Source organism: Triturus cristatus, chromosome 5_1 (assembly GCF_964204655.1).
Source record: "Triturus cristatus chromosome 5_1, aTriCri1.1, whole genome shotgun sequence".
In the NCBI taxonomy this organism is placed as follows: domain Eukaryota; kingdom Metazoa; phylum Chordata; class Amphibia; order Caudata; family Salamandridae; genus Triturus; species Triturus cristatus.
In genome coordinates this window covers 240117946-240135635 of record NC_140587.1, presented here as the reverse complement: position 1 = coordinate 240135635, position 17690 = coordinate 240117946, and the positions used below count along the sequence as shown (strand labels likewise).

General features: G+C 49.4%; 1 protein-coding gene across 1 annotated transcript in view; it reads left to right on the top strand.

Annotated features, from left to right (window-relative positions):
• Positions 1 to 16696, top strand: part of LOC146830682 (vomeronasal type-2 receptor 116-like) — a 148582-nt gene extending 131886 nt beyond the window's left edge. Inside the window, exons 3-4 of the mRNA XM_085603772.1 lie at positions 16338 to 16574; positions 16682 to 16696. Coding sequence (XP_085459898.1) covers positions 16338 to 16574; positions 16682 to 16696 — 252 coding nt within the window. The remainder of the gene's footprint in view (positions 1 to 16337; positions 16575 to 16681) is intronic.
• Positions 16697 to 17690: the final 994 nt, after the last annotated feature.

The following is a 17690-nucleotide window of genomic DNA, read 5'->3' as shown; positions in this document are numbered from 1 at the left end:
TGTACGCACCGTACATACGCAATGTCAGTGTACGCACCGTACACACGCAATGTCGGTGTACGCACCGTACATAGCAATGTCGGTGTACGCACCGTACATACGCAATGTCAGTGTACGCACCGTACATAGCAATGTCGGTGTACGCACTGTACATACACAACGCATGGGGGTGTGTGCCTGTACAACTCATACCCCTGTACCATACTGAACCACGGACACTGTAAAACAGCACAAGGAGGGTCTATCAGACTCGCACAACACCACAACACACGTCTACAGTGCGCAAAAAATACAAATGACTGACCTGGACACATCCAAACAGGTAAACAGAGGGGCAAACTCACAACCACCCCTTATAACACACCCACCAAAAATTCAAACTGAGGCCCACCCACAAATGGACCAATAAAAAGGGCCTACACACACAAACCATGAGCCTTTGCAACAGACTCACTACAGCTAGAGAGCACACACCAACAACTGCACCCATCCACCATAACATATACACATTCACACAACCTCCTTCACACATACCCCCTCTTCACATTCAGACCCACACCGTCACATTCAGACCCACAATAATCAACACCCTCACCCCACACCATGCCCACAGACAAGAATCCAAATTCACAAGGGAGGAGCTGGACATCCTTGTCAATGAAGTCATCAGAGTCGAGCCACAGCTGTTTGGAACATTGGTCAGACAGACCAGCATAGCTGAAAAATCACGCCTGTGGCAGAGGATCGTCGATAGGGTGAATGCTGTTGCACCCATCAGAAGGACCAGGAATGAATGCCAAGCCAGGTGGTACGATTTGCGGAGGGCGGTAAAGCGCAAAATGAATGATGACTACGCCCAGGGCAACATCACTGGAGGTGGTGGGCCCCGCAGACCAGTACATTTCCATCCCTGGGAGGAGAAGGTGATGGCCCTGCTTCCACAGGTGGGAGTACATGGACTGCAAGGACTTCCAGAGCCTGGTGAGTACACAAACAACTTAGGTAACATGGGGGTAATGGCATCCACACCCCAACTACACCAAATGCACGCAACTACCCCCAAGCCCTCACCGGCCAGAACCACAGTCAAAAATATCGCTAATGCCACTTACATGTGTAAGCCCCATTGAGAAAGCAAGGCCATGCTATGTCCCATGCTACACGAAGCACCAACCCAAGAATGGATGTCCGGTATGCTGGGAGGGTGGGTGGCACAAAACACATTGTTGAACTCCAAATCAGACACAATTGCCCTCATCCCATATGGCCCAGGTACATACCCATGCACCATGCGCAATGCACAGGGATTGGGAAAGTACTGACAAGATAGCTCACACTCGGCCCGGGTGTAGACAGCACAGGGCCCTCCTGTGACCAGTGCAAACACAAACACCAAGACAACAAGGTCAGATATCTAGGACAGGAACTCACACTCACTGTCATGGCAGCATGCTCCATTGGGGGACAGCTACCTCACCTGGGAGCCCCAGGGACAAATCACACTACACCCACCAGCAGGCCCTATCACACACACGCCTTACACAAGCAGACACCCGAGGGGCAGGCAATGGATTTACCCATTGTCACAATGGACATGTAACACAACAAGACCAATACATAGTCGAAGAAGCATCCAAGCCAAAAATCGACATGTCAAAGACTCAGGAGAACATATCAATCTGTCCCCCGCAACATACCCATCCACAAGTGAACATTGAGGAGAATGCTAGGCACATACAACTACCTGGAGGAAAAGTGCCAACTTGAATGTGTATGAAACATGCATGTTGCATGAAACAGCATTAACATTGTCTGTCTCTCACCTACAGGGCAATGTGATGAATCTAACCCCAACAATGGGGGGGGAGATTCACAGTCCCTGGCCCGGGAGGAACCTGATCCCACCGGCAGCGACACCTCTCAACACTCCGTGGATGACCCCGACCGACCTGAAACCTCTGGTGTCCAAGCCCCTGCAGAACCTGGTCCAGGACCATCTGTACCAACCACCACCCCTATTCCTGCCACATCCCAGGAGACACTGAGGAGCCCTGCCCGCAGTGAACAACTGAGCCAGTCTGACCAGGAGGGAGAAGGTGCGGCCGGCACCCAGGAGGAGGCAGACAACACCGCCACTGCCAGCCCTCAGGGGTCCCGTAGACCCGATGTGCCCTCAACGGCAGGCCAGGCTCGTGTGGGCAGGGGTGGTGGGAGTGGAGGCAGGCAGAGGCGAGAACCTGACCAGCCAGCTGAAGGGACCGGTATGTCACACATACACAACATCATGGATGCATACCGGCGTGACACCAGGGAGTTCAGCCAGGTAGTGGTGACCCTCACAGAGATCAAGAACCAGCAGGCCGAGCAACACGCCAGTCAACAAGAACACCAAGGACGGATAGAGGCAAGACTGGTTGAGCTCCTGGCGGTGCAAAGGGACATAAGCCATTCACTCCGTCGGATCGCCGACAACATGGGCAACCCTCCCTGTGCCACCAGGTGAAGACCAGCACCAGCCACAGGGAGGGAGCAGGAGGAGGATTTGTCCAACGGAGCGTCCCAAACATCGTCAAGGCCTGCATCTGAGGGTCCCCAGAGGAAGGTGGGTCGTCCACGGAAAAGACCGTGAGAGGCAGCGGACCATCCACATCTCCCAGGTCACCTGGCCTGGCACCTGGCCTTCATGTGAAACAGCATCACCTCATTGACTGACATCATCTGCCACATAGACCTGCTGGTCACAGTCTGACCAATGATGCCAAACACTGTGGTCTGGACCCTGATGACTTCAAATGGCAAGGATACCATCTCCCCCTGTGAACTTTGGATTCTATGTTCCCTGCATTGCACCTTTTTCAGTGCACAAATCACGCCACAGAGCTATAATTTAAAAATTAATATGTGAAATTTGATGTGTCAGTCATTTAGCATGAGTCCACAACATACGTGTGGGGATATGTCAAAGTATGCCTGAGTGTGGAACTAACTCCAGCCATCCATACACTTGGATCTGAGTCCGGTCGAGGACACACAGGTGTCTCAATGTATCACCAAATACAGACATGGAGCCCAATACTCACCCGTGATGGCCTCAAGCTGCTAAGGGAGGCTTGCAATACTGCTCAGACACACCAATCTGGAAGAGTATCATGAAGGTGTAGATGTCATGGGTCATGTTGACGTACCCGGGGAGGGAGTCCCACGTCTGTTTGGCGAGGTGGGAGAACTATCTCATGCATGCAGTTTTTATGTGGATGTGATGAATGGTGGCCAGGGCAAAGTGGTTTGCATGGAGTTGGGCCAACAGGGTGTTGGATGACAGACGTCCAAGGTTTGTTTTGGGTCTGGGCTTGTGGACTGCCTGCTGAGTGTGGTTGAGGAGTCTGAAGGTGATCCTGCAGCAGACAGTGAGCCATTGTAGCTATCTCAGGTAGATGGTGATGTGGCTGGGGCGGGGGATGTTGAAGAAGAGGTGTGCGGATGCACCCTGGATGTTGACTATTTTTCCTGCAGTTTTGCTGCTGTCCTACGGAGAGGCCGGTGCTGTAGTTGAGCCGGCTGGTGTCGTGGACCTGGGGGACGGTCTGTCTTGGCTTGGAGTGGATCTATCTGTGGATCATTTGCAGCATGCAGAGGGTGTTGCAGCATGAGGTACAGATGGTGGTGAGTTGCATGGTAATTGTGAGTGATGGGTCCATGATGAACACCAGCTTGCGTGCGTGGCCACTGGGTGCTGGTGCGGTGCTCAGACCAGTGGGACGCAAGGAGTTGACCCAGCCGTAAGGGGACAATCATCAGATGATGACCTCAGTCCTGTCCAACTCCAGCCTCAGGTGGCTGATGTTCTGCCATGCGTCAACAGATCTCATGTCTTCTTGAAGGTTGGATCTGGCAATGGCTGGGTCTTTGATGAGGTTGAGGAGCAGCTGGGTGTCAATGGCATACGAGATGATGATGAGGTTGTGTGCGCATGTGATGGTGGAGAGGGGGTTCATGGAGACATTGAAGATCGTCACGCTGAGAGAAGAGCCCTGAGGCATGTGCCACATGACCCCAGTGTACTACATGCTGCAGGGTGGAGGCAGACTCCCTGGGCCTTGCTGGTGAGCTACTTTCTGAGTTAATCCTGGGCCCTCCTCTGGATACCAGTGTTGGAGAAGTGTGAGCTGACAGTGTGTTAGCACATGGTGTACAATGCCGTTGAGAGGTCAAGGGGGTGGGCTCACCATTGTTGAGCAGGGCAAAGTTGTCGTTGGTGGTGGCAATGATGACGGTTGCAGTGGTGTGATTACTGTGGAAGATGGTCTAGTGCCGGTTGCCTGGAGCTGGTTGCATGGAGGAAATTTGTCAGTTGCTCGTTGAGTGTCTTCCTGATGACATTTGCTGGGTAGGGAAGCAGGGTGATGTAAAAGGAGATCCTGCGTTACTGCAGTCCGTTGTTTATGAAGGGCCTGGGTCTCTGCATGCCTCCAGCACCCATGGAATGTGGCAAACTCAAAGGAGACATTCATGACGCGCTGGACGTGGTCTTCAAGGATGGGGAATGATTGGGTTGAGATGTTGTGTGGGAAGGGGCCTGATGGAGAGCCTGAGTGGATGGTGCACATGAGCCAGGTGGTGTACTTGCTGCCGACGGGAGTCCAGAACCGGAGGGGTGTTTGTCCTGCGGATAATAGTGCTGTCTGCCTCTGTGTGCCAAGGCTGTTGTGTATGGTCATGAGCTAGCAGTGTTACAAAGTTGCAAGGGATGTGATCTGCCTTGCAAGGGTGGGGTGTCTTGGATGGAGATCTGCTGTCAGTTCGCTCACAATGCTGATGAGCTCCTTGATGTCGTGTGTTTTGGTGTCTCGCCACTATCTGAAGGATCTCCACTTGTCCTTGCTGATGATATGGTGATCTGTGTGTGGTCTTTTCCAGGCCTGTAAGGTAAATGATGGCTCTTTGTGTTGCAAGGTTTGCACAAGAGTCCGGCTAGGTCTGTAGGAGTCCAGTAGGTCTGCCTTGTCCCAGGTGACTTAACTGTTGTTGTGCGTCACAGGTAAGTCCGTCAATGTGGCAAGATTGTTGGATCAGTTGCTGATCCAGTGCGTGAGGTTTCTGGGTGTGGCGGTGGTGTTGTTTTGAGTGTCCCACACAGCTTGTCTGTGGTGACTTACATCAAGCATCTTTGGGGTATCGTTAGCGGGGTGTGGGGCAGTGTGTTGCTTGTCGGTGGTGTGGTTCTCCTCCAGCCAGAAGTTACTGGCCCCCAGCCACATGTAGCCTGTGGAGGTGAGGGCCTGCGTGCAGATGTACGTGTTGATGGCCTAGCAGAATTGAGGATGTAGGCCTGGAGATCTGTAGATGAGTGTTACTCTGAGGGTTGCCAGGGAGTTGCTGCAAACCCGGATTTGTGACTCTGAGAGTGTACTTGTGAATAAATTGCAAATCATCCTCCGGGATTGTTGGTGCCGTCCCTGCGGGTGATCTTGTATCCGTCTGAGATGGCAATGAAGAAGTCGTGTGCTGAGGATACTTATGTCCAGGTTACTGTCATGAAGGTGATGTGTGGGGCTGTTGTGTTGAGGAGGTAACAGAGTCCAATGGCGTGCTGGTGGACGGAGCGTGTGTGGAGTAGGATGCACATGACCTGGTTGTTCGGACAGGGTCTGTTAGGCTGGGCAGCGCTGTGTAGGCAGTTGGAGTTGCACACTCAGCATGCGAAGGTGTCGTGTGTGCGCTTAAGGGTTGCCTGATAGCAGGCGGATGATTGTGTGGAGGACATTACTTGAAGGTTGGCTGCAGCATGAGCCTGTTGTGTGACGTGGGTCATGCAAAGACCAGAGGTTCGTGCACTGTGCACGTTGCAGGCGCAGACGGTCCTGCCTTTGGCACGGCGTTGGCGCAACAGTGGCAACGAAAAGCTGCTGGCTGCATTTAGAATGGGTGGAGGGGGAATGGCTGAGCATTTTGGAGGCATGTGGGTTGCAAAATCTGGGCACTCGGTGGGGCGGTGCTGCAGCAGCAGGTGGAAGGGGTGAGAAATTAGGCAAAAAGTAGCACACAAAGACAAGGAGGTCAGAAAGGCACAGTGCAACAGGTGTATATAAAGGAAGGAGTGTCAGGTTACTCATGGGTCACTACGAGAAAATGTATGAACAATCACCAAAAATGACGGCCACAAGGTCAGCCAACAAAATGCGTACCTGCGCACAGGAGACACACCATCAGCATGCGTTCACTTCCCGTTGTGGGGAGCAACCTGCACAAATACATACACAACCAGGGACTTCATGCACAATAGATATTATTAGCCATGAAGAACTGCATGCATGTTGCAGAAGTACACATACACATATGCTCAATATTTGACAAGTATGCCATAGATGACACATGCAAACTGGCAAGAGAGCTGCAGTGACAGAGATGAGGCACTTTGGATTGTGCTGAACACCTTTATTCCACATACACACACAAAGGGAAATGCATCCATGTGAACAGACTCACAGGTCAGTTGACAGAACATGTCGGACATACGTTGGACCCCCCCCTTCACGACACAGATGATGTCAATCCCAAAGAACTTGCACACAAGTTAAGGGGATGAGCCAAACACATCCTGCTGCACACGGAGAGGCTGCAATTCCCCATAGAGCCTGTTGTTGTGATGTCCCACACTATGTCCACCCGTAGCATCTGCAATGTTTCAGAGGCAAGGTTTACACACATTGATGCCTTCATCAGACACCACACTCCACTACAGATGACTGTCAAGAAGGGTGACTATCATGTCATGGGAGTGATGCGACATGTTATATGCTCCATGGTGAGAAGACATGTATGGATGTTACCACAACATGCACATGCATTCCCAACCCGTACCACCACCAAAAAGCCTTGCTGCAATCCTTACCCAAACTGACATTTCCACATGTCCATGCATGTAACGCTGATTCAGCACACGTTACAATCCTCATGAGGAATAGCAGGAGGACAACGATGACACGAGCAGACAACAGGCGCCAAAACCTGGGAATGACAGACACGTAAGAAGTCACCTAAAGCAATTCTCGCCGCACACATGGACATTTACAAAACATGAACAATGTTGGATACATGTACATTTCAAATAAAGTCTCTCCGCAAAACTGTGTGGCATGACATCATCACTAGAGTGACACATCAGAACACACATCAAAGTCACTTTGCATTCAGTCAGCTGGACACACACATTGCAACACATGCCACTCAATGCGACAAGCTTGCACACTCATACCCAGTGACTCACCATTATGAGAAGAATTTGCGTATGAGCGGACTCCGGATATCATCCTCATCATCATCATCGCTTGCCTCATGACCAAGCCCTGGATCCTCCATGGGTGGATGTTCCTGCTCATCCGGATCCAGGATGAGTGGCACTGCCTTCTCAACAGCCATGTTGTGCAGCATGCAGCACACAATGAAGATTTGGCAGACCTTCTCCGGTGCATATGGGAGGGACCCGCCTGTCTTGTCAAGGCACCGGAATCTGCTCTTCAGGAGTCCAAACGTCCTCTCAATCACTCGCCTGGCCTGCCCGTGTGCATTGTTGTACCGTTGATCTGCAGCTGTTCTTGGGTTGCGGAGAGGTGTCATTAGCCATGGCATATTGGGATATCCAGAGTCCCCTACATGGAAACATCATGTAAATAAGTGGGTCAGGAGATGCCGTAATAGCCAAAGATACCGCAACACACAGGACCAACAGAGTATACCCACCAAAAAGACATGCTCGTTCGTTGTGCAGCCGCAGCATCATTTGTGGCACCCTGCTACGCCTCACGATGTAGGCATCGTGTGCTGATCCTGGAAAAAATGCACAGACATGGGAAATCAGCATGTTAGCAAGACACACCACAAGGGCATTTATTGAGTGGTAATGTTTTCTATTGCGATAGGCTTGCTCCTGTGCCTGTGGTGGTACCAAAGCCACATGTGTCCCATCAATGGACCCAATTACATGGGGCATCCATCCCAGGGCATAGAAATCACCCTTGACCTCTGTCAACTCCTCAGGAGTAGGAAATTTGATGAATTCATCAAGGTGCTCCAACATGGCTGCCAAAACATCACGCAGGACATGGCTGAATATTGTCTGTGACATCCCACCAACATCAGCTATGGTCAATTGAAATGTACCTGTGGCAAAAAAATGTAGGGCTGCCATCACCTTCATCTTGAGGGTCAGTGCAGTAGGACACCTGTGTCGCGGTTTGAGGTGTGGTGCCGGCTTGTCGGTCAAGTCCTCAATCAACTGTTGAGTGAATCTGTAACGTCGGATGCAGGCACGTTCCCTCATGGCAGCCAAGTCTGGCATTGGTCTGGGGACAGGCGGTGCCCTGCGAAGACATTTTTTGGAAGAATGAAGATTGAGAGTCTGCCAACATCAATGTCAATAAACATAGCACATGCTAAACTCCTACTACACATCAGGTACCTATGGAGTCTGGTGTGTGCTATACATCCAGGACACATATGCCAGCTTGCTGGCACTCCTACAAAAAGCCAGATACACATGTTGATTGTCAAGTCTACATGACATGCCCTGAAATGAGCTGGGGCAAGTCTGTGTGAACAGCCAGAGATATTACAGGAGGACACACATCCACATAGCTGCATTGGAAGGATGTCATCTCATCCAGACAGTTGACTGCATGGCACACGCACAGGTCACATGGAATGTCAAATGTACATATGACATACATTGCGATGAAGGGGTACACGTGACACCAATTAAACACAGCCATTCAGACGACGCAGACATGTATGCCTAGGAAAATATGATGTCCAATGCACACAGACCCTACAGCCGTGGGAATCCACGTGGCATGGTGTGCGTAGATGTGTTCCATGCCCATCTCCACACAGACCCATTTTGGATGCACCAACAGCAGATGCCGTTGACGGAACACTGACATCAAGCTCACGGGAACACATGACACACACCTGACATAGTCACAAAGGGGCACGCTAATCGTGACATGTCAGTTGATGAAGTGTCCCTGTCCCTGGCATCAGGAGACAGGTGCGGGTGTTGATGACTGGGCCATCCCACTGCTGCTGTGCATGACACAGTTGGCCTACAGACACACATGTGGCAAGTGTCAAGGCGATGTGTGCCACATAGTGCCCCATCACACATGACATGTGTCCACAGGTCTTCACACATCAATTGTGCAAATAGATGAGATGACCTGTGCAATATCACGGGCTGCCACACCTAGGGCCTGCACATGACAGTATGCAATGACAAGTACGTGATGGACATCCTTGTGCGACTCGTAGCCCTCCATTCCTGGCATGTTTGCGCCTGTATTACCATTGTAAGCGTGTGAAATGTGTCCCCGTACGTGTCAAACGCACTCTACTACAAGTGCGTACCCGTACGTGTGAACTAGTGCGTACCCATACCTGTCTAACACACTGTACTACAAGTGCGTACCTGTACGTGTGAACTAGTGCGTACCCGTACGTGTGAAACGCACTCTACTACAAGTGTGTACCTGTACGTGTCGAACGCACTGTACTACAAGTGTGTACCCGTTCCTGTGAACTAATGCGTACCCGTACGTGTGAAACGCGCTCTACTACAAGTGCGTACTTGTACGTGTCTAACGCACTGTACTACAAGTGCGTACCCGTACGTTTGAACTAGTGCATACCTGTACGTGTCTAACGCACTGTACTACAAGTGCGTACCTGTACGTGTCTAACGCACTGTATTACAAGTGCGTACCCGTACATGTGAACTAGTGCATACCCATACGTGTCTAACGCCCTGTACTACTAGTGTGCACCCGTAGGTGTGGACTGGTGCGTACCCGTACGTGTCAAACGCACTAGTTCACACGTACGGGTACGCACCAGTCCACACGTACGGGTGCGCACTAGTAGTACAGTGCGTTAGACACATACGGGTACACACTAGTTCACACGTACAGGTACGCATTTCACATGTACCCTTACGTGTGGACTGGTGCGTACCCGTACGTGTGACCTAGTGCATACCCCTACGTGTCTAACGCACTGTACTACCAGTGCGCACCCGTATGTGTGAACTAGTGCGTACCCGTACGTGTCTAACACACTGTACTACAAGTGCGTACCCGTACGTGTGAACTAGTGCGTACCCGTACATGTGAAACGCACTCTACTACAAGTGCGTACCCGTACGTATCTAACGCACTGTACTACAAGTGTGTACCCGTACGTGTGAACCAGTGCATACCCGTACGTGTGAAATGCACTCTACTACAAGTGCGTACCTGTACGTGTCTAACGCACTGTACTACTAGTGCACACCGGTACGTGTGGACTGGTGCGTACCTGTACATGTCAAATGCACTAGTTCACACGTATGGGTATGCACCAGTCCACATGTACGGGTGCGCACTAGTAGTACAGTGCGTTAGACACGTAAGGGTATGCACTAGATCACACGTACAGGTACGCATTTCATACATACCCGTATGTGTAGACTGGTGCATACCCGTACGTGTGAACTAGTGTGTACCCGTATGTGTCTAACGCACTGTACTACTAGTGCGCACCCATACGTGTGAACTAGTGCGAACACATACGTGTGAAACGCACCGTACCTGTGTGTGGATTTCAAAATTACATAGGGGACACATAAGGGACAGGTATTAGGCCCTAAATGCATGCTGGTTGTCATGGAGACAGAGTTTTCAGTTTAAACGTGTCGATCAGGTGTCCTGGAACAGTCAGTTGGCCACAAAATACAATGTTGCAAAGTGGTTGTTGACTTGACATGATGCTCAAATTTTGAACGATGCGAATGCTGTCATTGGTGTATGTTTAAAGTCAGTGGTGTATGTTTAAAGGGATTGGAGTAAACGTAGGATGCGAATGAGTCTGACCAATCACTATGTACTCCTCAAAATGAATGTCCCTCAGCAACACGGATATAAGGCAGCCAGAACCCATGAGAGGGTACTTGCCTGCACAACTTTCCAGTCGGCCACACTGCTGCTTTCTCTGCTTCCTCTGGACCATGTCACGTACTGTGGAGAGGGCCCAGCCATTCACCCAGGAGGAGAATGAGGCCTTGCTGGACTTCCTCCTCCCACAGTACACCAAGCTGTATGGGAGACCAGGGGAGCACAACCCTGTTCCTCCAAAACCACTCCCCTTAGCTCCCCTGCCAAACTCTCACTCAAGGACACCTATATGAGTGAGCTGAGCCTCGCCCCCACTGAGCCACCACCCCATAAGCAGGCGAGGAAGTACCCGGGCACGGGAGTTGAGTCCCCCACCATGTCCACCCCCTCCCCCAAGAGCGCTGCACCCCATCCCTCGCCCACCACACCCTCCGTTGGCCCTCGGGTAACTTCAGATGCAGGGGTTAGGATGGAGGCCCTAGCAGCAGTGTGCAGCGCCGTGCTCACCTCCACCTTTGGCGCTGCCCCACCCCCTGTGGGGGAGACGTCAACCCCTGCACCCACCACACCTACCCATCCCCCTCCTGTCCCTGCAGTGCCTGGTCCTGCCTCAGATGATGCCCCTCCCGGTCGACAAACCTTGAGGTTCCTTTGTGCAGGCAAGGTAGGGGTGGACGCGGTCCCCTACGTCCACCCTTGGACTTGAGAAATGGACTGGCCATTGGCCTTTGTACATAGTCTCATTTTAATTGACTTGTTGTTGGTGGTGAATAAAGCCTTTTCTTTTACCTTAAACACTATTGCATTTCAGGTACTTGATGGGGATGAGGCTCCTGGAGTTGGTGTTCTGGTAATGTGTTAGGGTTCTGAGAAATGTTTTTGTATGATGGTCATGAGGAGGACCATGGTATCTGTGTGCCATCACAATGTCTCTGCAAAGAATCATTGGTAGTGTGTGTGCATTTACTTTGGAGACATTGTCCCAAGGAGTGTTCCTTCCTCTGTGGCACCTGACATCTTCCCTGCAAACAGTTGCACAATTGTTGTGCTGACCTGTGTCCACATTTCCTTTGTTGGTGACGGATCCCTTCAACAATGGCCATGCCTGCTCACCGATGTCTCCTGCTGAATCATCTGTGCCATCCTTGCTAGTCACTGTACTTGTGTTTTGGGTATGTAGGAATGCCTTCAGGGACAAGTTGGCCCTTTTCAGCACTATGCATGTGTGTAATCACTGCCTACCACACAAATGGTACTTGTTATGCAGGGTATTTGGGCACCTGACTCACAATTGTGGGCATTGTATCTGGTGGAATTGAACCCTATTCCTTCCATGAGAGACAAAATCTTGGTGGCTGGACCAGCACCTGAACATTCCTATCACTCCTGAGATGTGCGTGACAGTGTGTGTTCCCTTTGGCTATCTTTTTTTTTGTAGGCAGTTACATGACTATACAGTCTTGTGGCATGATATCAGGGTGTGTATTGTGCTGCATCCGCAATGGGTGGGTATGCATGTGTTATTTGTCCTCACACCCACATGTGGTGTGTCATGTAGTGTGTGAAAGACATCCATCCTCCTGGGAGTGGGACACTGCGGTCAGTGAGGTGTTGTCATAGCACTAAAATCATAGTCCTAAGTTAGGGATGTGTCCATACCACCATGTAGGTGTGGTAATCTGATAATGATGTACACCCCCCCATTTCTCTGTCCACTGCTGGGAGTCATATGCACCCACCCCTCATATGTCTGGACACTGCTGTAGTCATATGCACCCACCCCTCATATCTCTGTCCACTGCTGGGAGTCACATGCACCCACCCCTCATATCTCTGTCCACTGCTGGTAGTCATATGCACCCACCCCTCATATGTCTGGACACTGCTGGGAGTCATATGCACCCCCCCTCATATCTCTGTCCACTGCTGGGAGTCATATGCAACCACCCCTCATATCTCTGTCCACTGCTGGTAGTCATATGCACCCACCCTTCATATCTCTGTCCACTGCTGGGAGTCATATGCACCCACCCCTCATATCTCTGTCCACTGCTGGGAGTCATATGCACCCACCCCTCATATCTCTGTCCACTGCTGGGAGTCATATGCACCCAACCCTCATATCTCTGTCCACTGCTGGGAGTCATATGCACCCACCCCTCATATCTCTGTTTACTGCTGGGAGTCATATGCACCCACCCCTCACATCTCTGTCCACTGCTGGTAGTCATATGCACCCACCCCTCATATGTCTGGACACTGCTGGTAGTCATATGCACCCACCCACATATCTCAGGGCACTGCTGGGAGTCATATGCACCCACCCCCATATCTGTCCACTGCTGGGAGTCATATGCACCCACCCATATATGTGTGGCCACTGCTGGTATTGATCTGAAGCCATCCCATGTGGCTGGCCACTGTTGGGAATCCTCTGCACCCACCCACGCACCCCCTTGCAGCAGTACACTGCTGGCCTGGACCTACACACATACCAATATGAAGGTAACATGCTGGGCCAGTCCTCTAAGCCCACATTCCTGGCGCGTGTACGCCTTGTATCACAAATGTACTGGTGCCGTTACGGGGTACGTGTGGTACGCACCGTACCGATGTTATCATTGCGTGTGTACGGTCCATATCACTGTTCTACTGTGCCGTAGGGGTACATGTGGTACGCACCGTACCCACGCATTCATTGCATGTGTACGGTCCGTATCACAGTTCTGATGGTGCCGTAAGGGTACGTGTGGTACACACCGTACCCACGCATTCATTGCGTGTGTACGGTCCGTATCACTGTTCTAATGTGCCATAGGGGTATGTGTGGTACGCACCGTACCCACGCATTCATTGCGTGTGTACGGTCCGTATCACAGTTCTACTGTGCCGTAGGGGTATGTGTGGTACACACCGTACCCACGCATTCATTGCGTGTGTACGGTCCGTATCACAGTTCTGATGGTGCCGTAGGGGTGCGTGTGGTACACACCGTACGCACGCATTCATTACGTGTGTATGGTCCGTATCACTGTTCTAATGTGCCGTAGGGGTACGTGTGACACGCACTGTACACGTCCACTTCCGTTGTTGTGGTACACAGGGGTTGCTGGACACGCCCCCCAAGTGACCAGACCCTGGTGGTAATGTATGGCCTCCATATTATAGGTTTGGCTTTGAGTATGGGGTATGTTTCCTGCCCCTCACCCCCACCCTGGCCCCTGGCTGTTGTTCTCACCTTCTGCGTCGGGTGCGGTGCACCAGATCGTAGGCCAAGAGGACCGGGATGACACGTACGACGGGGTTCATGGCGTGTACGTCGCGTACCGGAACTCCGTTGCGTAGCGGTTCGCGTCGGACTCTCCTTTTCTGGCTGTGTAAAAAAAGAGTCGTATGGAGTGACGTAGGGACGAATCGTACTTGCTAGGCCGTAAAACGCTGCTTACATACGTACGGATGTCACGTACAAGCTGTTCCGGATCAGAATCGTAGGTTCTTTTGACCCATACGGTCTTTTGTACGAAACATACGGAAATAGGCTTTCTGTACGAATCGTACTTCCTAGGTTGTATGGATAGTTTACCGGGTACGAGTCGTACGGGGAAAACGCTCCATACGACGATTCGCACGGCCTTTTTACAAGATTGGAATCGGCCCCAAAGTGTGAATTTCTTAAATTACACACCAAAATGCTGATATTATCATGGCCGACAACTCTGTATGCTGACATGTTTTTGTTTATTTTGGTGGATGCAGCTTTACAACATGGTCCCTTGCAATGTAAGCTGGTTGTTTACAAATAATGTGGATCAAGCTGATGCATTTAGTGCTATGTTAGGTTAGTGTGACAGAAGGCTTGGTACTTCCAAAACCGGTTTCATTTTATATGTATGATAGAAGGTCAAAGGGTATAAAAAGTCCATGATGCGACCATTGATTAGAAGAGGTCTTTGTGCCAGAACTATCGCTAGAAGTCACGCCAGATTGTAAACCTCTGCTCTCAGTCAGAGAATTCATCCCAGAAGCTGTGCTGAAGTCGTCCTTCACTTTGAGCACACATCCTGCTTCTGTTACTGAGCGCTGCTAAGGAATAGCCACAGTCAGCTATTCAAAAGGTATGCTGTGCGATCAATCTCGTCAAAACCATAGGCTGGTTTTTGCTATTTAGTGCTTTAGCTGAAGCTGGTTGTAGTGTTTAGAAATAGCATTAGGGTGGGTAGGATTCCAAAAATTTGCCAGCAGTGTTAGAAACATTTATCTTGTTCTTTCTGACTGTTACATGCTTAACGCCATTTAGCTTTGGATTTTATGTGGTTACCGTACATATTTTATGCACCAGACAGAGGATTTCAAAAGAAAGAATTTAAACTACATGTCCCCATTTCTTAGTCCTGTCTTTGAGTGTGTTATTCATAATTTAAATATTGTTTGGATTGCCACTTTGTGTCTGGACTTTCTAATTCATTTCCAATGTATTAAACTAAGTCCTCACACTATAGGTTAAAAATCCAACTCCTCCGCCTCTGGGGACCCCCCAGATCTTGTATCCATATGCTCAGCATTATGGAGCTCAAATACACAGCTGGAAAATAATTTATGCAGTCCCATCTGGCGGTATCACTAGATGTTGCACTGCAGCAGGGAATACCACACCTATGGGCCACAAGTGTCACAACCACTAGAGGAACCTCTGGCCCTGAACCCACATAGAGGCCCTGGACATCCTCGGAAAGGCCACTAAGCCCTACATCAGGCACCCTCGGCTGAATCCACTGCTGAGAAGTGAACACTCTTAGCTGGCGGAGGTGAATTCCTGAGTGTTGGTAAAGTACACTTTGGATGCAATTCTCTAAATGGGACAATTTGATTATCCTTTACTAATTAATTGATGATGTGTATAAATTTAAAATGTTATGTGATTTACCTGCAGATGCAAATTTAAAGCAATTATATTTTGTAGGGCTTTTTCTCCTTCATATGTCTGTGTCCTGTTCGTTGGAAACGGTTAGTGGGTCTGGTCATCTTCTTGAGTTTTCTGAGGAGAGGAATGTCTTTGTCAATGAAGCAGACTAGTGATCTGAGAGTGGAGATTCTGATGTCCTATGCTCTGAAGTCCTAAACAGAGGTTACAAAATGGATCACTTAATATCACTGTGAGAGACACAATGTTGCATAGGATTATTACTTGAGATGTTATCAGTAGGATTCAACTAGTGTAAGTTAAAATCTCTTTTAAGCCTTTTGATTGGAGAACAGGGTTCAATCCATGATGTAATCAAGAACATCTAAATACCCTAAAGAAATTGGTCTTACTTTACCCAGCATTGTAAATATTTACCCAAGTCAAAAGAGAAGCACCCTATTCCTCTGTATGTGTAGTGTTCTTAATTAATATACATGTTGTTCTCTCATCAGCTAAATACTTTCCTACGGAAAACCCACTTTAAGACAACATCTGGAGATGATTTCTTTTTTGATGAAACTGGCAGTGTGCCAGGCAAGTATGACATTATAAACTTGGTGACATTTCCTACTGGTGCAAGGCAAATGATTGAGGTTGGCAGTTTTGAACTTTCTGCCCCGGCAGGTCATCAGCTTTCCATTAACCAAACCTCCATCATCTGGAATCCTGAGGAGCCCAACCTGAAACAGGTCAGTGAGGAACTCTTTCCAAGTACTAGTGCTTCTAGTGGTATTGCCTGCATGCACTCCTGTTCCCTAACTTTATAGGAATGACTGCTTTCCAATTTTATCTGTAGCTAATGAAAAGTTAACCAGCAATATATTTTGTAATCTGAATAAATAGGCTAATACATAGCCAGTGTAAGGTCTGTATGAAATTTGTAGGGTGAGTTAATTTAGTGCATAACTAACTTATTAGGTGAGAGAGTTAGTAAGTGAGAAAGCAAGTGCATGAATGAGTGAATAAGTGATTGAGGGCCCATAGCCCTAAATAACATGTATGGCACTTCAAATAACAGACAGCCACCTAAAACACTCTTATATTGTTGTATGTCAGAGCCACGCATGCCATTACCATGCATGCCTTTACAACGTGGCCATTACAAGGCAAACGCCTTCACCACACATTTATTTTCACGCATATACCTTTAGCACGCATGCCATCACAACGAAAATGTAAGTACAGTCAAGGGCGTTAATCCAATAACAACTGTTTATTGCAGCAGCACTGGAACTATGACGTGTTTCAGCAGTAGCCCACCTTCTCCTGATACAGAATGTCCTGTATAAATGTGTGAGTGGTTGTATAGGTGAGTAAGTGGGTGCATGAGTGGCTGTATTTGCCCTCTAGGAGACCCCCGTCAAGAGGTCTAGGGGGTCAGAGTATTCTCTACCATACTGTAATTTACACTTATGTCATGTCGCAATTATGTTACTTTTGCCACTTTTTATTACTGTGGGTTGCTCCTTCGCCTTCTGTAACTTTTGATTCTGAAATGCAACACTTTCTGGGTTGAGATTTGCAATACACATGTTGGTTGCAAATACGCCATTTAGCTTTTCTATGTCTGCTACTTGGTATCGTGACCTTTACTGTATTCTACACTTATGTCATGTCCCTACTATGTTACATTTGCCAATCTTCCTGCCTGTTTGTTGCTCATGCGCCATCTGTAACTTTTGCTGTGATACATGTACAACTCGCAATTATAGTAATCACGATTTGATGTGATTTCCACCTTACTCTGTGCAACACTACACTATGACGCTTTAAGTGCTTGGTGCATCTTTACAAACCCTTCTATG